The sequence below is a fragment of the Fundulus heteroclitus genome, chromosome 4 (genome assembly GCF_011125445.2).
Source record: "Fundulus heteroclitus isolate FHET01 chromosome 4, MU-UCD_Fhet_4.1, whole genome shotgun sequence".
Lineage (NCBI taxonomy): Eukaryota > Metazoa > Chordata > Actinopteri > Cyprinodontiformes > Fundulidae > Fundulus > Fundulus heteroclitus.
Genome location: NC_046364.1, coordinates 40,426,295 through 40,451,856, shown reverse-complemented (window position 1 = coordinate 40,451,856; position 25,562 = coordinate 40,426,295). Strand labels below are relative to the sequence as shown.

The window sequence follows — 25,562 nt, the reverse complement described above, 5'->3', positions numbered from 1 at the left end:
CAGCTAAATAAGACTATTCGCCAATTTGATGAGTATATTTACCCCTAAAATAAGATAATTAAACATCCTGCACTTGAAATAAGATGGAGATTCATTTTTCTTATTTTAAGTGCGAAACGCTTATACCATTGGCAAATAGTCTTATTTACCTGCTCAAATCAAGGAAAAATACAAAACTTTCAAGAACATTTTACTTATTTTGAGTTCCCTTTTTGCAGTAAAAGATCGCAGAAAGAAACCAAGAGAACTATGATTTCTTTCCCTCTGCAAGAACACTGTCTCTGTCTCAAGCTGGGATACTAAAGTTAAGCTTAGTTATGTGCCTAAAACACTGATTTGGGTGGAGGTAGAAGCCACATTAGGACTAAGAAAGAGCAAATTAAGAGTTGGGGAGGCAAAAAACAGATCACACTAAGGTGAGGAAGAGACAGGTATTTTCTTCAGTGAGAGGTGAAGGGGCTGGGAGCAGGCTCCAGGTTCACCACGGCCATCTTGTGACCCAAAGCACCGTACAGGTTGACGTCTCCAGGGCACGGGGAAATGTGCTGACAGCACGTACCATCAGACCATGATAAAATGCTTTTGTACAGCGCAGCTGTGTTGATAAAGAGGATTATATTGTCGTAGTTTTTAAACCAAAATTATGTATTACTGTAACCCTTGTTATATTTCTGTAATGCGCTACTGTTGCAACGCGTTACTAATGATACTTGCAACAAAACACAGTTAACCTGAACATGAGTGCAGAAGTATGACTGAAATATAATGATAGATTTTTCTCTGTTATTCCTGAATGCATTTGAATTATTTAAAAAGTGACAATGAGCAAAAATACATTTCTGTCGGCCTTATTCTTCTGCTTCTCTACTCTCTTCCTGTCGGCTATCGCCTACAGGGCAGCCACCATGAGCCGACAGCCTCCTCTGTTTCAAGATTAGATCATAGCCTACATAAAGATGAAGATTAGACACAATAAACATGAAAAAAAAAAAACTTGCAATTTTAGTCCATATTTTACGTCTGTCTGGATCTTTCTTTTCTGGCTGAATATTATGATCAGTCATTGGAGATTTAAAACCACATTCCCTATTTCCATCTATGGGAGAACTCAGTGGAGCTTTGCAATCATGTTTGTTCCGCCACCGTTCAAGCCTATAAATTCTGTTACGGCAATTGAACATGGCACAAAGTGTACTGGGCATTGTATGGCACGTATATTAAGGCTTATTAAGTCTTAAAACCAAGGCCTGAGAGCCTTGTGTTCACGTCCGCTACCTGCACTCCACGCAAATTACAGTGATGGCGGAGTTTGTTTGGTAGCCTGAATTTTTTAAGTTGCATGTCCAAATGCAATGTGCAATTCGCTTATTAACAAACTGCATAAAAGGACAAAATAATACTCAAAAATACGCACAAAAAAACCCCAATAAAATAATTTTCATACTGGATTCCAGAGATATTTACGTCACAGCAACAACAAGGAGGTCCCATCTTTACCTGCTGCTTTCCTGCTTCTCTGCACAATGCCACACAGCTGCATGGCTCTGTTTGTCTTCATCATAGCCCTATCGCATTCACATGCATACTCACGCAACTATGTACACCGACACTTGCACATGTCCCAAACTGAGGACATCCCTCCATTTAAGTTACATAACACGGATTAGGTTCCTCTATTTGGTGGCCCCTAACAGTGAAAACTGTGAGTCTATTTTTGACCTCTGGACCCCAGTGTAATTTCAGCGTATGCTCACTGCAGTAATTGGTACATGCCGTCCCAATCTGTATGCAATGTATGGGCCTCCCACAGCAACACCACTGTCACTTCATGGACACAACTCAAAGCTGGGCTGGTAGAGACAGTTTCTGAGAATATATCTCAATCTAAGCACCATGTTAAGCCATGTAGTGCACCAATGTTGCATTTCCGTACAACACATAATGGAAACGCTGCTGTATATTTCATAACTGCATAAAGTTTACATTTTTTGTTGTCGTAAGACACTTCAGAGACCATTTTGGGCTGACTTTCGAGAATATTTCACTTGGAAAATTGTATTAATTCAGGAAAATGGTCTTGTTTAGCTGGCACAAGGCAGAAATATGAAGAAAATTCAATCTTTCTTCTTTGTTCACCAGATGAGTTATGTAAATGTGGTGTAGTGACAGGGGGGTGAAAACCAAAATACCAAATAATAGGTAACAAGGGTAAACACTGAAGAAAACCTTAATAAGGTGTGAAAAGGGCAAATAAATAGCAGAGGGGATGAAGAGGTGAGAAGATGCAGGTGAGAGTTGGATGAAAAGCGGTAAATGTAGAGTTGATGAAGGTCACTGAGGATTTCTATGGAAAATTACAACTGCTCTAAATACACAAACTCCAACTTGAAAAACTGAAATTACACCAAATGTACAAGAGATAGGGCTCCACTTGCAAAGAAGTCACTAACCTAAACCTAATTGACACCATAGTGCTAAACTTAACATCTGGACCAGAATAAAAGTGAGGACCGACATCAAAGTCACTTTACTAGTAAAATTATAGACAATATATACGTAGACACCTCATTACATGCTGGAGTTCAACCTGTGTCGCCACCATCTTGGATGGGTCTGTCCTACTCAAGTCTGGCATAGGATCCGACCGGAGTGAACGCAGAGGGAGAAACTTTGACCGTGTTTTCGTCAGCTTACGGTTACAATAACTGAAGATAAGTGTTGAAACGTCAGCTCCAACAGGCAGTGTCAGTCCATGAGGCATCTACCTATAGAATGTCTACGAGCAAAATGAGTGATAAGTGTTCTCGCTCAGCTGCGAGTACAAACACACACACACACCTGGGAGCTTAAGGATTTCTCCAGTCCGAACGACATTGCTGTAGATCCTGGTGATGTGGCTCAGTGAATCAATGTCTCGCTCACTCTAGCATACAGTTCGATCCATATGTATATATATATTTATATATGTATGTATATATATATATATATATATGTGTGTGTGTGTGTGTGTGTGTGTGTGTGCGTGTGTGTTTTCCCCTGTGTTTCACATTTGAAAATTATATGGTGTTGCAAAATATGAACATGAGATTTTATTGTGTAGTAATATGTCAAAATTGCGGGAAAACGTTCCACATGCAAAAATCTTTCCCACCTGTTCCACATGTAGAAATTCTTGTAGAAGAATGTGAACACGTGTTTCACATGGCAGGGTGAATCCATTAGGGCTCATTCACTTAGCACAACTTCATGTGTTCAGTTTGTCTGAAACAGTTGCTGTCACATTCCACAAGTTAACTGCTCGACGTTTTAGATTAACCAGAGGACCAGAGGAAGCCCCAACAATGATGCAGAGGATTCAAACACACACTCACTCCGACATAAGGGCACATACTGTTGCAGTGATTGTCAGATTTTTGTTCGGACTGGTATTACACAAAGACAATGTTCTTGTCTCTATGTACTACTGTAAGCACACTCGGGTATAAACACAGACAGGGGCAGTTTCACTTCATTGGTATCTAATTGGAGACTTGAGTCCAACTCCCACATAATGTTCTGAGGACATGAATGATTATTTTTGCAAGGGGGGGCTCCAAGCAGTCAGGGCAAATTAACTGGATGACTTCTTAATTGCAGCCACACACAAATGAGCATGACTTGTGTGTGCATAAATGAGCTTAGTACCTGTGGACACAATGGTTTGCACTCAAAGAAACATGCTGCTTCCATGTTTCCATGAAGTCAGAGGACATCTGTAAACTGTAACACAGTCACACATAACCATATGGAAAGATCATCCACAGAGATGTCCATCTGCACAAAAAAAGGTGAATCGTCATGTGGAAACACTTATAAAATTGTCTTCAGTCTGGTAGTAATTTAACAATTTAAAGAATTATATGGGGTTCCAAATGTACCAGAAATCAATCTATCTATCTATCTATCTATCTATCTATCTATCTATCTATCTATCTATCTATCTATCTATCTATCTATCTATCTATCTATCTATCTATCTATCTATCTATCTATCTATCTATCTATCTATCTATCTATCTATCTATCTATCTATCTATCTATCTATCTATCTATCTATCTATCTATCTATCTATCTATCTATCTATCTATCTATCTATCTATCTATCTATCTATCTATCTATCTATCTATCTATCTATCTATCTATCTATCTATCTATCTATCTATCTATCTATCTATCTATCTATCTATCTATCTATCTATCTATCTATCTATCTATCTATCTATCTATCTATCTATCTATCTATCTATCTATCTATCTATCTATCTATCTATCTATCTATCTATCTATCTATCTATCTATCTATCTATCTATCTATCTATCTATCTATCTATCTATCTATCTATCTATCTATCTATCTATCTATCTATCTATCTATCTATCTATCTATCTATCTATCTATCTATCGATCTATCTATCTATCTTTAAAAAATTCAAAAGCATATGAACTGTCAGCAGACTCTACCTGTTGAGGAGGCTGAGATCTTTTGGAGTGCTGGGGGCGCTCCTGAAGACCTTCTTTGTCTCTGTGGTGGCATCAACTATCTTCATGGTCTGTTGGAGCAGCAGCTTATGTAGCTGAAAGGAAACAGCTGGATTAAGCTTATTAGGAGGGTCAGCTCTGTCCTGGGATGCCCCCTGGACCCAGTGCAGGTGGTGGGAGACAGAAGGACTTAAAGAAAAATAGCATTACTGATGGACAACGTCTCCCACCCCATGTATGGAGCTGCTGGATCCCAGATGCTCTAGGGAGCGCCTCCGCAGGTCATTCCTCCCATCTGCTAGACTTTATAATCTTTGCTGCTCACAACAGACTCAACATGTGTTTACAAACTTCCAGATACTAAGCTACATTTGCACATGGCTTAGCTACTTCAAAATGCGGCTGTACTATCATGCATATTGCATATTATTTCTCATTGTTCTATAAATAGCCTGGTCCTCTTTTGAATATTTCATCTTTTTTACTGGAGTATTATGCCATATTATCAATATTTGTGCAATTTGTACTCTGATATTAATTTTGTACTTTTATTTTTGCCGTTTCTGAAAAAGCCTGATTAGATTAGCTTGTTTTTTTCATTACTATAAACTGTGTGTAACCATGTCTGTGTCTTTGAGTAAAGGATTTTCTTATCTTATCTTAACTTTGGGAAATCCCAATTGTTTTACAAAATTAGCAATTTATTTTAATCTTTTATTTTATATTGAATTCAATCAAACGGAGTGTTTTTCTCCATCTTGACAGAAGTATGAGCTGAATTTTTTCGGTTCCTGTTTAGTTAGCTTCTGTTCCTTAATTTTCAGTATTTCTATTAGAGCTGTATTCTTTTCTTGTTTTTCCTTAGTTTAATTGAGGGTTTTTCTCACATCTGGCCATTCCCATGTTTCCGTGTTAGATTCAGAGTCATCCTTTAAGCCTTTATTTTTGCATTTATAAATACATGCAAATAGTTTTGGCACATTTGGAGACCCATACTCCATGGTATTTTAATATAAAATATGTTTGATGTCGTTTATTTTTGACCAAGCATTTATAAAACAATGTATTTATTATTATTATTATTATTATTATTATTATTATTATTATTATTATTATTATTATTATTATTATTATTATTATTATTATTATTATTATTATTATTATTATTATTATTATTATTATTATTATTATTATTAATAATAAGATGTGCAATAATAAAAAAAACAATCCTCACAATTTGTGTCCAAGCACTTAGATCCTGACCAGGACAACCTGCCATCACTGATAGAGCAATGAACTGCAAACTATACTAGACAAAGGGAGTCAAGAAGACAACAAGCTGATAAAACAACTCTTTCTACTGCATGAGGAGTAAAGCAGAATTTAGTTTTAATGTTTTGAAAAGCAAAAGTCAAAGTCTTGACCTTAATCCAGCAGAAATGTTGTTGAAGGACATTAAGCAAGAAGTTAATGTGAAGAAACCAGCAAACAACACCCAGAACAAAATGTTCTGCATCCACCAAATCCCAGCAAGGTGAGAAAACACTCTTCTTAAGAAATCAATGCAAAACAGGTCCCATTTAAAACAAATATTAGGACTAATATGTCATCTATCCATTATCTATAAGTGCTTCAGGATTTCACCTAGGAATTTGGTCTGGGGGCAGAATATTATTAAAGATATACTGTACTATATTTTATGTATTTATATATCTCTCTTCATTACTTTATCTTTTTTGTCTCTCTCCTTTCTCTTATTTATCCATCTGTCTCACTCTTGATCATTTAGTTTTCTCTTTCTCTCTTTCTCTCTCTCTCTCTCTACCTTTCATTCGTTAATACACTGCATTGCTGGTGTGTCGCACAGGGCATGAAGCACTTGGGATATTTTGCATGCTTGTTCCAGACAGAGAGAAAGAAAAAACAGCTATTCTTGCATGCTTTGCAGGTCAGACAATCTCGCAGAGTTTTTCCTGATTTCTCTCAGGTATTTTTGGCCAGACGTTCTCAAATTTTCAAAGGTTGCGACACATTTCTCTGCACTCTCTGTCTGCCGGTGAGAGTGTGTGTTCACCTGCGTGGAAACGCTTGTGACTTAGTGTGAGTCTGCATGACAAAGAGAGCTGAATGTAGAGGAGCGACCACATAGAAAAAGACATAGGTTACAATGTGATCTGGTGTTATTTAGATAGGTTAATAGATTTAATGACATTAACTTTGAACTACATACTGTGATCTTGTTGGAGGAGTGGCCGGTCTCGACCTTGGATAATGATGGGGGAAACTTAACCGTGCAGGGTCACAGTGGGCTGGTACGCATCTCTGGGGGTCATTGGTGGAAGGGTGGGGTAGACTCTGGACAGGTTCCGAGTCCATCACAGTAGTATAACATTTGGCTTTAATTAAATCTGAGAACAGCTGGAAAAAGAGCTGCTATTTGGTACAAATTTGACAACAATGTTTGATAAATGAACACTAACAAAGCTGCATATGATTAAAAATTACCAGCATTGTGTGTTTTTGATTTCTTTTCATGTTAATAATAAAATTAAAATTTATAATTAGCTCAGATCCTGTAATTTTACAATTTGTAAAGATAACAAAAGCCCAATATAGTGGTGTTTTTTTAAAAGACACCCTTGTCTCCCATTAAGAAAGAACAATTTGTAAGATTTTGTATTATAGACATTTATTTCAGTGGCTAGACAATATTTGCTTTAGGTTTTATTTTTACCCTTCAGACAAACCACCTATCACGTATAACAAATGGCATACAAACAAGCAGAAATGAGAGTTCTATCTTTAGTAGCTCCAGTATAAATTGGCCATAACTAAGAATCACCATCACTGATTATTGCTCTGCAGACGAGCTTCAATCATTAAGCAAACCGTTTGTAAATGAAAGCTGCAACTCACAGACACACAGACACACAGGCATGTTAATCCCAACTGCAATAACATTTGTTCAGAGGAGTCAACAGTCCTGTGTGGAACAGACTTATTAAATAACTCAGAAATAGAAACAGTGGAAATATGTTCAAAGGGGATTTGTTGATGAGCTCACAAAGATGTTTTTTAAATGAAGCAAATCACTCATTTAAACATGTGAGAGCAGCGATTCCGTGACTCTGAGATGAAGCTCAATTAATGAGCTGCAAGAAAGAAAGAAAGAATGAAACTGACACAATGAATAACAATTGGACATCACAAATAAAACCATAAACATATAAATGAAAAAAAAAACTGAATCATGCTGGATGGTTACAAGTGTTTCCTGTGTAAACTGGAAACTAATAAATTAACTAAGCAAATATCTGCAAACTGAGTGACCAGAGGACAGAAAAGATATGAATAGAGGATTTATGAGGCATTACTAGGACTAACAATTATGACTCAGGCTTTTCTTTTATAAATTAGGATATTTAGGAAAATTTTAAAACATAAAACTGAGTTTTCCTATCCATTGAGCTCTCACATTTTTTTCATGTTACAACAATCAATTTGTACTTTACCAGGACTTTAACTGATAGAGCAACAAAAAGTAGTAAATAATTGTGTGTGTGTGGGGGGGGGGGGGGGGGGGGGATTATGCATTGTTTTCAAACAAATGTGGTGTCCATTTATGTGATACCACTAAATAAAACGTAGTATAATCAATTGCCTCTGGAAGAAACCCAATTAGTAAATACAGTATAATTTAATCTCAGCATAAAGACGTCTCTTCTGAGAAGGCCTCGGAGGTTTCTTAGAGACCATCAGGGAACCACCAGCACCATGAAGACCGAGGAACACAGCAGACGGGTCAGACAGAACGCCGCGGTGAAGTTTAAAGCTTGACAAGATTATAAAACAATGATGTTTTAACCTACATACAAGTGTGTTTTTCTCCCAGCTAGAACAGGGAAGCTTGTCCGAGTGAATGAATGAATGTAGCTAAAACCTAAAAGAGGCTAAAATAAGCAGCTCAAGCAAGACCTCAGTGCGTATTCATGGAGGAGGCTAGTCACACAGAAACTACCTATGATTCATGTTGCTCATGTTCATTTCCAACATGCATGCAGATATGTAAGTCAGTGTGAATGTTATGGCAAGCAAGTCGGGAATCCACACGGATAAACCCACACAAGCAGGTTCTATGTTTAGCAAAGTGAGTGGGCATGTAATTAACCTTTAATTGTCAGGGTTCTGAGGTGGAAACACCAACATTTAAGCAGCTATTAATTTCTCATTTAGGTCTGGGAGGAAGACTGAGAGGAGTGGGCTGAGTGGGAGAAGAAGAAGGATGGGGTGGGGGGGGGGGGTGAGAAAAGAGTCTGAGACATGAATCATTCAAGCATTTGGAGGCCCGTGGACATTTAAAGGATGAACCTTGAACAGCGACTGAAAAAGCTTTATTTTGCTCTGAATAACTGCACATCTACTCCCCAGTTTACAGCAACCTCTCAGGTCATAATTAGTCCGTGAACTGCAGTTTGATTTGCGCAATCAACAGTTTTCACCTTAGAAAGCAACCAAATTTGGCTTCAGTCATTTGGCGCAGGCTGAACTGGAATCTGACTGCACACAGAATACCAGGGTAACCCAGGAGTTCCTTTCAAAAATGTTATCAAAATTTAGTAAATTATCAGGTTTCTGACAGTTTTTCCACTTTCAGTGTCTTGTGCTTATTTCTACCTAGTTTAGTTCAACTGCAGCAACAAAGTTCCTCAAAAAGCTTTTCGTTTCTCCCCTCTTGTTGTTCCTGAGAAGTCTGGAAAGAAAGTCAGGACTGACAATGTGACCATAGTGATATGGGTCAATATCCTAAAGCAAATAGGATGTGTCAGATTGCATGGACCGAGTGTGATAATAAAGCAGCTCTGCATTCACCAACAGCTGGTTTACTGCACCTACTCTGGTTAAACATTAGGAGACTCTAACCTCTGCAGTGCCATTGTACATTGAAAATACTTTTGTTTTCTACTGGAAAGCACAATTACAGTTATTTATACATGCTAATATCTGCTAGTTTTAAAAATAGATCAACATTAGAAAGTAATTTTGATGACTTTATGATGTAAACATCTGTATTAATATAAAGGAAATGTTAAACTTGTATAATTAGTAAGATAAATTGATGTTTGGTTGATTGTTTCTTTGTTGTAACAATGCTTTGTGGGAATAAATCTAATGGCACTAAAAAGCCTATCAGTTACCCTTCAGATTGTGCTGTATTTGTAAGGAAAATGCTAAGCAGAGTTGAATGTGTGGGTGACACTCCTGAGAATTTTACAAACGCAGGCAACTATTGAAGAAAACCTGTTGGAGGCTAAAAAATACCTGAGACTGGGGTGGAGGCTCACCTTCCAGCAGGACAACAACCCCAAACATAAAGCCAGGGCTAGTATGGACTGGTTTAGATCAAAGCATGGTCACATGAAATATTTGTAAGAATGACCTAGTGAAATTCCAGATGTAGTCAAATTCCAGACCTAAATTCAGCTGGGAATCTATAACAAGAGTTGAAAATTTATGTTCACAGATTATCTCCATCACATCTGGCTGATGAGCTTAAACTATTTAGCAAAGAATGGACAAGAACTTCAGTCCAGATGTGTGAAGCTGGTAGAGGCATACCTCAATAGATTTCTCTTTCATTGTAATTGCAAGGAAAGGTGATGCCTACAGGATACCTACTAGTATTCATCTGGTGGGTGTGAATAAAAATGCATGCCACACTTTTCAGTTTTGTTTGGTGAGACATTTTTTCATGTATCATTTTCTTTCCTCTAATGTGTAATACAAAATCAATAAAAAAAGCTTTATGGCTGAATGTGAAAAAAGTACAAGGGCCTGTGAATTTGTCTAGTAAGCACTACTCTATCAAAAATGTGTTACCTTAAAAAAAACTGATTCAGCTAAAGAAATAAGACAAGTTTGTGGTAGCAAAACCAACTTCCTATTGACAGCACATACCTAAAAGCATAACTTAGAATTGTTTTTATCTGGAGCTCCCCTTCCAATGCTGCTCTGGGCAACTGCCCTTATCAAAACCCCCAAAGGTTCATCGCTTGAGCTTTGGAGCCTTTTTGTGCTTCAATGGTTAATGATCAGAGTGGCCTAACAATCTAAAACATGTCTCTGGATGTGGGGAGGAACTAAACTGAAAACTAGTTAAAAGTGTCAAGGTCAAAAGAAAGAAGAGTTGTAAGATCTTCAGAAAGCATGAAGAACCATTGTTGAGCATGAGACATCAAACGAAACAATCTGTCAGCATGGAGGTAAAAAAACGAGGGATGACCCAAAATGTTTGCACAGCAGTTTCTGTATTACCAGAAACTAATGTATGCTGAGGGCCTCACCAAGTTTGGGGAGCACCTCCCTGTATCATGGACCTCCTACTCTCTGCAATAAGCTCAAAAGCCAGAGTGCACACGCAGCACAGTGATTGCTGGTGAGCTGACAGGGGCTGCAGGAGACAGAGAGAGACCAGAGAAACTCTTTACTGAAAAACCCCAACATAGTAAAGGCAATAAAATCCAGACAACTCTGCAGGACTAGTCTCCGATCAGCGGTTTAAGTCAAGCAGACAAGCAGAGGGAAGACGGAGCGTCAGTCCGTCTGCCCTCCTCAGAGCTGCACAGAGGAGACACGCAGAGGAGGAAAGATTCCCCGCAACGCAGAGAGAGCCTCGGGTGAGGAGAAGAGGAGAGCGGAGGGCATTGGATAGCCAACAACGACCAGTAAGTGGAGATTTCTTTGTTGTGGGAATATAACTTTTTTTCTGGGAGCAGGTTGGACCCACAGGAAACATCTCCTTGAACTGGCGTACAGTACACAGGTGTATTCAATTGGGAACATTGCCTTCAAAATACTGACATGTCCTCCTAAAACATTACATAAAACATTTCTGAGGATATCTTTACTTGTACTACAAAATCCTACATTTATCACACAACAGAACAGAACAGGATTAGATTGAAGGTTGTAGCCTTACTTTTTATTTATTTATCAAACCTCACGTGAAAGGCAAATTCAATGTAATACCTTCTAGTTTTATGTTGTGATTTTTATAACTTGAACACAAATGGAAAAACTTTAAAGAAAAAAACACTTACATTTTAATTTAAAGGAGCACAGAGTAAACCCAGGGTTATTGGAGATGTCTGCCCCCTCTGGTGGCACATTGAAATGACACCAGTGTTCTGCACCTGCATGGGAGAAGAGGAAAAACATTTGTCAAATAGTCCATTGAAAGGAAACTTAAGAGAGTGGGATCTATCGCTGAATGTGTCATATGACCTAAAGCACCGCTTAGGTCATATGACACATTCTAGGTTAAGGCAGTCTGAGCTCAGTCTGCTGTAACAACAAAACAAAACAGACATGCCACTTACCTGATTTAGCGATGTAGGATTTAATCTAGAGAGGTGATTATGGCCTTGTCTATACAAGTAAGTCCATGATTCTCAGTTTGCTAGTCCAAAGCAGTCTGCTATCAGATTCCAAAACACAAATGGAAATTGCTTAATGTTGTGACACTGCAGTGATGGCAGTGGCCTTCGGGGGTGCCAAACCTGAAAGTCACAGGTCTAGCGCTCCCTAGTGGCCGATAGTTACATGGTGGTGCTTTAAATCATAACACAAAGTAAAAATGTGTATTTGCTAATAAAGTAAATGTGTATTTTCCAAGTCGACATTTAATCAACAATAATTCCTACAAATGTTGTAAAGCACAGCTGAGGTACCCAATGGACTATTTGACAAGTTTAGATAAATCTTTGGAGTATTTTATTTCCAAGATAATTAAACTGTATTTATTATATTCAGTATTACATTCAGTTTAAACAATATAGTTAGGCTGTTAAACACACAATACCATTCAAAATCAGTGCAATAGCTTAGACATTGCATCATCTGCATATAATATTGGTCTTAGGATATCTAAAAGAATATGACAAATCACTAACACAGTGGTCCCTGAATCAATCCCTGTGGAATCCCACAGTGTAATTTGGCTGCAGAAGTTACCGCCCTTTTTTTTGTGTACACAGTTTAAAAGCAACGTATGCTCTCACAGGAAGATTTTGCAAATGTACACATGCAATCTGCTGATAAACTGTCAACAGGTCAAAAAAAATTTGGAATGAGGATATTTGAAACAGGTAGCAAGAAATTGACATAAAAAATAAATTAAAGTAGTCCTAGCATAGATCCCTGCGGAATCCCACACATAATGGAATAAAATATAAAAAAGCAGCAAGTTCATGTGATCAGCTAGAGGTCTAATAGAAAAAAAACCCGATGGGTTTGCTATCAAAATTCTCTATGAGTGATATACACTTTAAATAAGGACAATTACCTGATGTAAAATATGTACAGAAATTAATTCATCTCTCTCATAAATTTAAAACCAAAACAGTCTTATTTTTTTCTCTAAAAGTATACAGCTTTGAATCTGAATCATACCTACTCCCTTACATTTTTGGATACACAGGGTTATTTTCTTTTTTCTTTCTTGAGCATTATTTGCATATGAATCCCAATTGTCATGATTTGGGCCCTTGTTTTGTGTTCCCAGAGCTCCCAGGCATTACACCAAATTCTCTCACTACCCCCCAAAACACATTTGCATCAACCGCATATATTATGTTTTTAGGTACTCATACATGAATTCTATGAAAGAGAAAGAAACCAATAGACAACATGAAACTAAGTGATAAAGTGGATGATGTAAAATGAGTCAATAGTTTAAATTGTAACATTGCAGCTTGTTTTTCACCCAACAGTGGCAGCTCCAGACTTATTGGATCCAAAATCAGCCACTCACAACACGAAGCCCCGCCTCTCCTTCTCCAAAAAGCCAATAACACTGAGTCCTCAGGAGGAAAGTGAGGTGAGACATCTACAGATATAAAGAAAAAAATATAAACCAGCCAAAAGTAGTTTTAAATTGTTTTTTTTTTTTTTTTTTTAAAAAAGCTCTTTAACTTGTACATTTGGGACACATCCTGTGTCTATGTGCGCTGATTTGAACAGCAGGTCATGGCCACGGTGATGAAGTGGAAGACAGTCACGGCCATCTTTCTTTTGGTGGTTCTGTACCTGGTGATAGGAGCGGCAGTCTTCAGATCCCTGGAGCAGCCTCATGAGAGGTGGGCATCTTTCTTCATTTACTCACTACTCCTCAAAAACTCATGCTACGTTCCTTCTGCCACTCAGAGCGAGTGTTAGACAAATCATGGTCCAATGCAATAAAATGTACTTTTTGTATATAATCGGGTGCCCACGTCTGGTCCTAGAGTCCCACAATCCTGCAACTTTTGGATACATCCCTGCTCCAATGCCCCTGAATCAAATGGCAAAATTTCCTCATTACAGTGATAAAATTAATTTCTCACTGTTTTAGTGCCCAGCGTTTGGCCATCCTGTCCCAGAAGCTGGAGTTCCTGTCCCAGCACTCCTGTGTCAACCAGAGTCAGCTGGAGGAGCTAGTTCAGGTGAGCTTGGTCTTAAGTGCAACTTACTAACAGGGAATGAAATCCTGACATATTACATCATATATTAATTATCAGTGATGGTGCTCTACTGTACACTGTTCCCTAGAAACATGACCTTATAGCACACACATAGAAGTAATTTTTGAAAGCCTCCCTAATTGTGATGCACATTTATATCCATGTGTTTGAGGAAGCAGATGCAGCCAGGTCTGGTTTTGGAGATTGTAGGCATGTTTGACCTATGATTGAAAATAAACTTGATTTAATGCAAAAACTGCATTAGTAGTTAAGGGATTTTCTAAATTTTTTTAAGGGAATTCTACTTTTTTAATTTTTTTATTATATTCACCATTTTAGACAGTAACTGAAGTACACTGAATTAGGAAGACTCTACATTAAAGAAAAAAAAGAAGGAGAATCTGGTAAAGTTAACTATAACAAAGTAGAACAATGTCTTCCAGCCACAAGTATTTTCTGGATTTTTCTGGTTTCTCCAATAGTGACCCAGCTGACTTTTCCTAAACTCCAGTGCCTGTGTGCACAAAGATTCTCAGAGGCCTCTAAGAGCACTCCTTGCCTAGCCTAAAATTTCCTACCTAGGAGCCTTAGCTTAAGAGTGATTCAGATTGCTGCAGAGAGTGACTCTGAGTAAGAAAATGATAGACAATTTTTATGTAAGTGAGGAAGTTTGGTTGACTCTGTTGCTTTGTGTGATGCTGTCCTTTCAGAGCTGTGATTGGTTGATAGTACAATAAAACCACACAAATGCGGTCCTATTGATCAAAGGAAAGAAATTGACTGATTAGACTGATAAAGAAATGTGTGTAAAGATGATGAAACTTAACAAAATTAATTGATTGTCATACAGCATTAAAATGTTTAAACACACCTTATTTACATTCCCATCAATATTTTCATTTGTTTATTATATTTACATGCCATACTGGTCATTTTACTACTTTATCTATTTGATACTAATGTGGTTAGATTTGGCCAAACGAAATAGAGAAAAAAGGTGTAAAAAAAAACGAACTGTTAAGCAGCGCACAATTCACAGCTCTGAGGGGAGAATAGGGGAGTGTTGAAAAGTAAATTCTTCCCTGGATCATGGTGCAAATACACAGACTTTGAAGCATGCTGCCAAAGATCAATGCTTCTCTTTCTCTGCGTGTCTTGGTGTTTTTACGCATTAGCCTGGAAAGAGAGCAGCACTGCAGGAGATGGTATCGCACAAGCAAACATCTGGATCACTATTTAGGCTACTGACATTATCATGCAATACAAAAAATATTTTCTCACCTCTTTTATATATTCTTTGAAAATTTCTCCACTTTTTATTCATAATTATTCAATATTTTCTCCAAATAATTGTTTATTCTAAATAAAAATTAAGTTGTCAGAGCTGCACCTTTAACCCATCTGGCCACTGAAACTAATTAATTGCCCTCTATGGGGATGATAAAGTTTATATTATCTACATAATACGTGTATGACCGTTAAAGAGGTTTATATGCTCATTTTCTCCACTGATTAGGTGGTGGATCAGCCAATCAGCTCTCTCTGTTTCCACCATCTTCCTGCTTAAGACACTTTTAGGCTCACTAAAAGTCCTCCTCACTACTCTTAACATTTTCACTTTAGGAGCTCCCTTAAGGCCAAAGATGCTTTGTGAATAACTTTTGTCTTACCAAGGTAAAATTCCAGGAAAAAATGAGAATATGGGAAATTCCAAGATTTTTGTAAAATTGTTGTCACTAAGAGCTACTTTTAGTCCTAGGAATATTTGTGAATACAGACACAGCCCATCTACTTATAACCTACGACTCTTCTGCATGTATTCATTCACATAAAAAAGATGAAGTCGACTTAAATGTTGATCTTTTTTGCTTAGGTGGACTGGAGTCTTAGTTTCATTGTGTTACCTTGATTTGGAGTTAGGAGATGAAAAAATCTTCCACTTGGTTCAAAGTGCAATTTTGTTGCATTCATGACACACACGACAGACTAACAGCAACATTGGAGGAAAAAAATTTTTTTTAAAAACAAAACAAAAAACAACATTTTTATCATTTAGTTGTCAAACCTCAAGTAATTTCTTAGCAGTAAAAAACTCCTCTGGCTTATTGATTCAGTAGCAAGAGACTGAGCAGAAATTGTAATCAGAAATAAATTAAAACCTGAGGCATTTGGTCACACTTTTATACCTTGAGCCTGATGCAGCGTGAGTCTCAAATCAACACTGTATTTCCACACAGGCAATTTTTAAAGGTCCCATGACATCACCGTATAAACAATTTCATGTAGTAGATATTGCAGCCAATGTATAAATTCTCTAAAGAATTTCATAAGAAATAGCATCAGCTTGTTGTTTTGTTGGGCCAAATGTCCCACCTCAGTAAAACGGTTGGTTGCGGTAATGATATGCAGTTCTACCAAGTTTACTTCACTCTGATTGGGTACAACCATATTTGGGAAAGTGGTCAAATTCTATGTTGTGGAATAAATCAAGGGACTGATGCGTTTTAGGAACGAATAATAAAGGGCTGTGATGCATATTTGCTCAATTTAGATTCATCCAGGAGCATGCTTTGGAGGATTATTAAGGTGAAATACAAAAAAATTATCAAATCATGAGCACATTTTCCCAGTTAAAACATAACTGGGTAATAAAATTGGGGAACAATAGCGGGAGTCTTTTATTAAATCAATCCACAGATTTTAAAGGCGTGACGTGCAGAGTTTGAAAGCTTTCAGCACCATGGACAGCTCCAGCCTCACAGGAGTGGAAAGACAAACAGCTGAGCCATAGAAAGCGTCTCTGTTATCAGCTCCACCTCTGCTCTAGGTCCATATGTTCTCATTATCAGCCTCAGTTTCTGCATCATCTGAAGCGTCATACTCACTGTTTACATATTTTATCTTATAGGCAGACAGAAAGACACAACCACATGGCCCAATATCTGTACACGGACATCAAATATAGTATTAGGAAAGTTGTTGCGGTTATGTTTTGGGTTTAATGAAGCCTCTCCCCTCTCCAGCAAGTTGTGTCTGCTGTCCGATCTGGGGTGAACCCTGCAGGAACTTTGACCAATCACAGCAGCCTGTGGGACCTGAGTTCTGCTTTCTTCTTTGCTGGAACTGTCATCACAACCATCGGTAGGATACACAAATACACAGAGTAAACTTGTAGATCAGCAATGCCTTGCAGAAGTTGGTAGTTCTCTACCTTTTCCATATTTTCTTGATTGATTACAACCGCAAATCGTGTATTTTATTTGGCGTTTATGTGAAAGACCAAGACACAGGGTTTAATTGTAAAATGGGAGAAAAATTATACTTGGTTTTCAAAGGTTTTCACTAACAAAAATCAAAAAATGTATTCAATCTCTTTGTTCTGATACCCTAAATGAAACAAAAGCCCATGCAATGAAACTCTTCCAAAAGTCCAGTATAAGCACATCAAACAGCAACATGAAGACCAAGGAGCACATCAGGACAGGTCAGTGATTAAGTGCTTGAGAGAATTAAAGCAGGCTTTGTTGATAAAAAAACATCAACCGTTTTATATTTTTAAGGAGGACCAAGCTAGGCCTGTCCACTTAAACTGATAGGCTGGCTGCATATGATAAAGCTTTAACCAGAGAAGCAGCCAAGATGGCAGTGGTAACTCTGGAGGAGCTGCAGTAATCCCCAGCTCAGGGGAGATAATCTGGTTGTTCACACCACAGATTTAGGTTGTATGGAGGAGTAATAAGAAGAAGTCCCAGTGAAAGTTTGCCACAAGCCATGAAAGTGATGCAGCATGTAGGGGGAAGAACTGAAGTTTTTCGCCTAGATGTAAAGCGTTTGAAGGTAAACTAACATGTACATCACCATGAATAGGAAAACATGGTGGTGGTAGTATCATGGTGTACAGATGCTTTTATTTTGCAAGGACACAGAGGGATGGAGTTAAATATAAGGAGAAAAGCTGTCAAAGGCTGTAAAAAAAAATATGTTCCTCCCTCTTTCGGATTACAAGCTGAATGGCACTCATTTGAATATGCAGAAATGTCTGAAAGCAATGCCATTAGTATGTTTTGCATCAACGAGTTTCCTAAGGTCTTGCAGAAGCTCTTTGCTTTTACCCATCATGAAACACTTGTTATTTAAAACCTTATTGTGAAGCCTTTTTACCCACGACTTAATTTCTGGATCTTCTTGCTTTGATTTCGTTTTGTTGGGATAAGGTTGGTTTTCATTGAGATCTGGCAAAAGTTTCATATAAACAGCCTCAGAACTACTCCTTTTGATCTGAAGGTTGCACCATTTGTAAAGTCTTGGATATAGACTTCATATATGCACTAGAAAAATTATATTGTGATGCCAGATTGTAAAAAAAAAAAAACCTTGTTCGTAACGCAGTCTCTATGACTCAGATTATTATTCATACACATCTCTTTGACAGTTTCTGATTGTGCTCTCTGCAGGTTTCGGAAACATCTCTCCCCACACTGAAGGAGGGAGAATATTCTGTATCATCTACGCGCTGCTGGGAATACCCTTGTTTGGTTTCCTCTTGGCGGGTGTAGGGGATCAGCTCGGCACCATCTTCGGGAAGGGAATCGCCAGAGTGGAGAAAACGTTTGTGGTGAGTCTGCCAACAGATGGTGTTTTATCTTTTACAAGAAGCGTCTTTGATAGTTCAACAACTGTCGTTTTTGAATCAAGCAATGTTTTGAAAACCTATGAATAATGCTGTAGCACATCATCGAAGTAACTGTGCCGGAGAAACCAGCACTTTAAGTAAGTGAGCTGCAGTGACTCATGGCCACTAGCTGATAAATTAATGATGGTTTAACTGAGCCTCTTTATATATGGTGACATAATCTATTACCCACTAAAAGTAACAAAGAGACAGCAGTAAATTCAGCATCTAGGTTAAATGTGAGAAATGAACTCAATAAAGGAATGTTTTAATCTTGTATCTCTTGGTCATTAAAATACAGCTGGTGTTAATGAGATTTCTGTATTAATTACTGGGCCTAGATTATTTAAGAAGAGACATGAACTGATTTCAAAAGCTCACTGAGGTTGTTATCTGCTTTTGGTCTTAAATGAAGGGAACAGAAATCTGAACACGTTGTTCAGAACAATTTGCTCATTCTGTAGCTCTGACCTTTCCTGAGGGACCCATCATTGGGAACTATGATTGAGATTGAAACCAAGCACAAGTTGAATTATATTGTTGTCTAAAGTCCTATAAATCTGTAGATTGTGCCAGACTTGCTCTGTTATTTTTTACAACATTCAAGGGAAACATTAATGGAGCAATACAATTACTTTGGATGCTGGCAGAATGGTTAAAAGTTTTGCTTTAAAAGCTGATTCTCTTCAGCTACATCACTGATCAAGAAATCATCACTTTTGCACATCTGCACTGCTGTTTTTCTTTGAACTGAGTGAATACCTTTGTAGCTGACAGTATTCAATCACCGCTCCAAATAATGGAAGTCTGGTGATCTAAGTCCTTCCAAGGAAACAAGTATATTAAATCCAGAACCTGGAGATGCAGCCCGATTGAACAAACATTTGTGAAGGAATGGGTCGCTCTCAAGAACTCTGCCAATTTTATTTTATTTTTATTATTTATTTTTATAACTAACAATAACGTATACAGAATGTTAAAAAAGGAAGAAGGAAAAAGAACAGGAGAATTTTTTTTTGATGTTGTAGAAAATAGTTGTACATTTTCAAGAGGTGGGGAGAAGTATGAACTTATAGTGACCCAGCATTTTTCCAGACACACTTTAACACTGTCGGGTACCATGATAGGATCCCAACTCTGCATTTAGTCAATTCTAGTCAGCTGTTAATGGTATTAAAACAAAGTGGGAATCAATCCCAACAACTGGATTCAGCTATGAAGAGGGAGGCAATGTAAAAATCCCCCAGATAGGTCATTCTATTCTATTGACTCCAACTCAGTCAATAGCCACAGACCTTGAGATTATCTCAAGAACTCAAGAACAATACGTAGAGCCCTTCATGGAATGTGCTCCCGTGGCCAAGCGACTCCTGTTTGGCCTATCTATTTTATGCAATTACTCAACTAATTGTCAGAATAACTGATAGAATAATCGATCACATAAATAGAGAGACAATTCATGCCTCGGTGTCTCCATGTAGTCCTGACCTCAATCTTGTAGAACAGAAACTACAAACCAGGCCTTCCCCTCCAGCATCAGTGTCTGTTCTCACAAATGTGTCTCTGGAATAATGGCCATAAATCGGCATAAACACAACCCCAAATATTATGGAAAAGCAGAACAAATTTCCCCTATGGGGACAATAAAGTGTAATCATCATTTTAAAATCTGTCCAATTTCTATTTAACCAAAACTTTCAGAGTTATGTTTCCAGAAACAAAGAATTGGGCAGAATTAGGAACAATAAATGTTTTATCAGCAAATCTTACTTTCCTTTTAAACATGGATTGCCCCCCCCCCCCACCCCCCACCCCATAGATTTACATTTTAGATTAGGGTGTAGACATTTGCTGATAAATAAATGTACTTCACTGCTACTTACTCCCTTAACTGTTAATACAAAACAATAGGGAAAACTTTTTTACATACTGATGCTACATTCTGGCTTTGTTTTTTATGGAATACATGATAACAGCTTGTCTTGTTTTCCTTTGCTGAATCATTTTATGCATCTGAGAACAGGTAGCAAGAAGGAGTAACTGAGTGAGAGCTGTCAGAAGTCAAAACACATAAATAACTACCCACTTTAACAAAGAGGAAAAAGTACAGATTGTTTCACTGATCATCAAATAGACTGAAAACCAAGGCCAGAACCAAAGGTCCTGAGCATGTGGGCATAGATGTTTTGTTTTTTGTCGTTGTTTTTTATAACTTGTATTGTCGGCAGCATATAACATCTCCAGGTGTCTGGTGACGCGACAGATCTCAGCCTGTAGACGATCCATACGTTTCACTAAGCAGCTAAATAAGACTGTTTTTTCCTCCCCCTGCAGCACTGGGCAATCAGTCAGACCAAGATCCGAGTCATATCCACGCTGCTCTTTGTGCTCTTTGGCTGCCTGCTCTTTGTGGCGCTCCCGGCGGCCATCTTTAAACACATCGAGGGCTGGTCTGCGCTTGAGTCCCTGTACTTTGTGGTCATCACCTTGACCACCATTGGCTTTGGAGACTTTGTGGCAGGTAATGGACAAACTCTCCCTAAACTTGAGCGTTTCATCGTGACAGCAGGTTTATACAGCATCTCTCTGTGTCCAGGTGGGTCAGACATAGAGTACCTGGACTATTATAAACCGCTGGTCTGGTTCTGGATTCTGGTAGGGTTGGCCTACTTCGCCGCTATCCTCAGCATGATAGGAGACTGGCTCAGAGTCATTTCCAGGAGGACAAAAGAAGAGGTATTTCACTCTTCACTCATTGGCTTATTTCACATTCTTCTCTTTGCAGGACATCGTTTGGAAAAGTATTCAAACCACCGGAAACCTTTCACACATTTTGTGACATTACTACCACGACAATCAATGTATTTCATTGTCATTTTAATTGACAGACCAATACAAAGTTGTGCATAATCGTAAAACAACAATGATACATGTTGTTTTTTTTAAGATTTTACAAATTTAAACAAAAACGGAAGAGCACTTGTATTGTTTTTCTTTCCTTTTCACTAACTCCCCCGAATAAAATCCTGTTTCAAACCATGTATGAGACAGAAAATATGAGGAAGAAGGTGGTGTGTTCAGGTGACACATCATGCAGAAAGGAAAGTCCTGTTAGAAAGAAAACAATCACTCACTCCTGAACGCAACATCCCCAACTATGAAACACGGTGGTGGCAGTATCATGGTGTGGGGACGCTTCTCTTCAGCAGTGACAGGGAAGCTGGTCAGAAATGACAGAAATGTGGATGGAGGTAAATGTGGGGTAAACCTGGACATTTTGAGATCAAGGCAAAGTCATTGAGGCTTGAGGCTGTAACGTGACAAAAAGGAACACCTTTGAGGAGTATGAATACCCTTTTAGGTAGTTTTGTCTATCTTCCGTATCCTCTTTCTCTGCAGTGACATGAACTATAAAGGTGTCCGTGTTACAGTGTCATATCCCCCACATCAACGTTTGCACCCTCCTTAATTTTGTTTCAGTGACATGACTCTTCTCAAATCTAATCTGCTGTCTGCCAGCCAAATACATGAACACAGACATTAAGATCATCTCCACAGGACAGATGCATAATGTTGCACGGTTCCTGTTTAAAAAAAAAAAAAAAAACTATATCACAACTGTTTTGATGCTAAATGCAGTAAATCTTGTTGAAATCAATTTGACTTATGCTTAAAGAAACATCTGGAACGCTTTAGCCTTTGGTTAAGGTCACCCTTCAGAAAGATGAAGCTGTTCCCATATAATAATTAGATTTCCCTCCCAGGCATGAATGAAGATTTAGGAAGGCCTTTCAGCTGCTCCTCAGCAGGCAAGCATATTTAAAGTGTCAGGGAAAGGGGGGAACAACGACACAACCGACCGTCCCCGTTGGTTGAACAAAACCAAATGAGTTTTCCAGGGTTTCATCTGAAGCAGAGGTGACGGTTGTGACATTTGATCCGCTCTGTGTGTTTACTCATGCGCCCCGCGGCCTTTCATGCTGAAGTCCTGCTGTGAAACGGCATATTCTCAACTAGCTTTATGCTCCTGTAGTCAGTCGCTCCGATGTGGTCAGAAATAAAAAGCGCTAGCGTTGTGAGATAGGTTTTTATTTTTGGAGATGATAAATGTGAATTTAATGAACGCTTTGTTAAACAGAGAGGACTGCTTGAATATAACAACAACAAAAAAAGGTTTGAAGGTGTTCATTTGTAGAGATTGCTGTAAAGGGGACGTAAAGGTTTGCACAACATAACACCAGCATTTGAAATAAGATAAGATAAGAGATAAGATAGTCTTTATTGATCTCACAATGGAGAAATTCACTCGTCACATCGGCTCATACAAGAAGGTGCAGAGTAGGGCATTCAGTTATATACAATGAATCTTCATATATACAATGGATCAAAAAGAATACCAAAAAATACAAAAAAAGGAAATATGAATGGGCATATGATGTCTCATTTACATTCTTAGTGGTCTATATATATATATATATATATATATATATATAAACATATCTATATACTTAAATATATACATATATCTATGCGCCTACATACATACGTACCTACGCGTATATATTTGCATATACATTGTATACATTTGTACATACATACATACATGTATACTGACTTATGTTCAGGTGTTGATAGCAGCAGAAGTCACTACATCAGGATTATTGCACGGGTTGTAGGACAGTGTATTAATTAGATTATTACACATTAGTTATTGCACATTGCTTATTACAGTTATGGTCACAGTTACAGTGCAGCATTGTAAAATCTGATAGCAGCAGGAATGAATGACCTGCTGGGACTTTTGTTAAATTTGGGGGTTTTCGTCTCACTGTGGCGGTTAAACCAACAGATTTGGAGGAGATTTAAAAATACGTTCTCCGCTTTCAATTTACATAATGCCTTTCTGCTTGTTCCAGTAGACATTATGACTAACAGAGGCGATTCTTGCATGAATGGCGCCCTGGGCGAGCCTCTCCTTCTGCCGTCCTGCACACAACCAAACACACAGCCGCTCCATCCAGGAGGTCCATCCTGTGTGCAGAGGTGCTTATGCAGATACATTATTTCAATGCAATGGAGTTGACTTCCTCGACCAGAACCGGTGTCACCCACACTCATTTTAAACACGACAGCAGCACAATGTGCAGCGTATGAAGGAAACAGACTGGACAATCCTATGACTGTTTGGAGGGGAGGGTTTACAAAACCAATTTAAATGAAGCGACGGTAGTGTGAGATTTGTTTTATGTAGATACATATATCTTATGGTTTTAATCAAAAAGCAGAAAACATATGAGCCCAACGGTTGAAATCTGTAAACACGTGGCTCAAGGTCCTGTCTCGGTCCATCCCTGTCTCCCTGCAGGTCGGAGAGATCAGAGCTCACGCTGCAGAGTGGACCGCCAACGTCTCTGCCGAGTTCAAAGAGACCCGCCGTCGCGTGAGCGTCGAGATCTACGACAAGTTCCAGCGAGCCGCATCCATCAAGCGCAAGCTGTCCTCAGAGCTGGGATTCAGCTCGGCGCCCGAACTCACCCTGCCCAAGAGGGCCATGTCGATCAACTTCAGCGACGGATGGGACCGGAACGAGAAGGAGGCCGGGCTCCACGACCTGACCACTCCACTGACCAGAAACGGTGGATCGCTCATGAACGGGCTGGACCCAGAAAGAGGAGACGTCTCAGTCACTGAACACTTCAAGTAGAAAAAGGATTCCTCTAATTTTGGCCAAACAAAGAGCCTGAAGAACAACGGAACAAGGGCTCGTCGAAAACCGATTTCATTTTAGACAAATCTCTGTTTTCTCCACATTACAAAGGTAGCCGGCAATTTGGGTCAGCAAGTAACCACACTTGAAGGACAACCAGAACAATTCTGCTTTATGTTTAACTATCAAAACAGTTTGAAGCGCTTGGATTTGTCACACAGTGCCTGTCTGTGTCTGAAACACTTTAATGTATTTTTTAGCAAAAAAAACAAAAACAAGAAGACCTGCAGAACTGTCTTTCTACATGTCGCCTCAAATGACCTCGTAGGACTGTAGATTTAGTCAAAGCAAACTCTTATCCATGCAGGTGGTAGACGAGTATCTCAATACACAATTATCTTTATTACGTATTCTAACGGTTTACTTCAAGTACACGGCTTTACAACTTAGACTGGACTTAGCTTGTGTTACTTTGTGCAGTTTTTGACAAAAGATTTAAAGTCTCGTCCTGCACAGCAGCATATTTAAAATTGAAAAGCTTGATCTTAGTATCTTTTTAGTCCAGAAGTTTATGATAATTTATTATTAGTGTATAACAGAGTCATTTTATAAATGTCTTACATGACCAAATCCAACTCTGCACATGTTCTCTTCTGCATATTGAACTGGAGTTGCTCATTTTTTATTAATAGCACAGAAAACCCCTTTGTGATAATTAAAATTTGTATTCTTATTTGCCTGATTTGTTTTTGACTGAATAGCATATTGTGATTGAATGAATTTGAGGTTAATTATGTTTAAATATTTCTCACGCCGTAGAACAAGCACAAGCAAACGCTGCAAGAGTGTCAGATCAGCAACACTTTTTTTTAAATTAATTTAAGAAAGGTAACGGTTATCCACTGTTTCATCACTTTTACGAAAACAATTTCAACTACACAATTAGTCTCTGTTTTCATATTAAAACTGATTAGTCACCAGCCCTTAGATTTTCAGCCAAACAGTTTAGATTTGAGAGTTAAAAGGACCCATTATGACACATCTCAGGTATGAAGATCATGTTTACTGGGCAAACGTTGCATTTTTTACTTGTAACAAGCCATGCGCTTTACAGTGAGGCAAAAAAAGGATTTAGTCAGCCACTGATTGTGCTGAAGTTCTCCTA

At 38.3% G+C, this 25,562-nt stretch overlaps 1 protein-coding gene across 1 annotated transcript; it reads left to right on the top strand.

Moving 5' to 3' along the window:
* The first annotated feature begins 10,880 nt into the window (after positions 1–10,880).
* Positions 10,881–25,093, top strand: kcnk2a (potassium channel, subfamily K, member 2a). Its single transcript, XM_036135684.1, has 9 exons — positions 10,881–11,243; positions 13,290–13,396; positions 13,543–13,655; positions 13,910–14,000; positions 17,042–17,159; positions 18,473–18,633; positions 21,025–21,211; positions 21,287–21,426; positions 24,056–25,093. Coding segments are annotated over exons 1-9 (1,257 nt in total). The 5' UTR covers positions 10,881–11,242; the 3' UTR covers positions 24,395–25,093.
* The last annotated feature ends 469 nt before the right edge of the window (positions 25,094–25,562 follow it).

Coding starts and splice junctions, on each gene's coding strand:
- kcnk2a (XM_036135684.1), top strand. Junction 17,160..18,472: donor AACTGTCATCACAACCATCG/GTAGGATACACA, acceptor TGCTCTCTGCAG/GTTTCGGAAACATCTCTCCC. Junction 18,634..21,024: donor GAGTGGAGAAAACGTTTGTG/GTGAGTCTGCCA, acceptor CTCCCCCTGCAG/CACTGGGCAATCAGTCAGAC.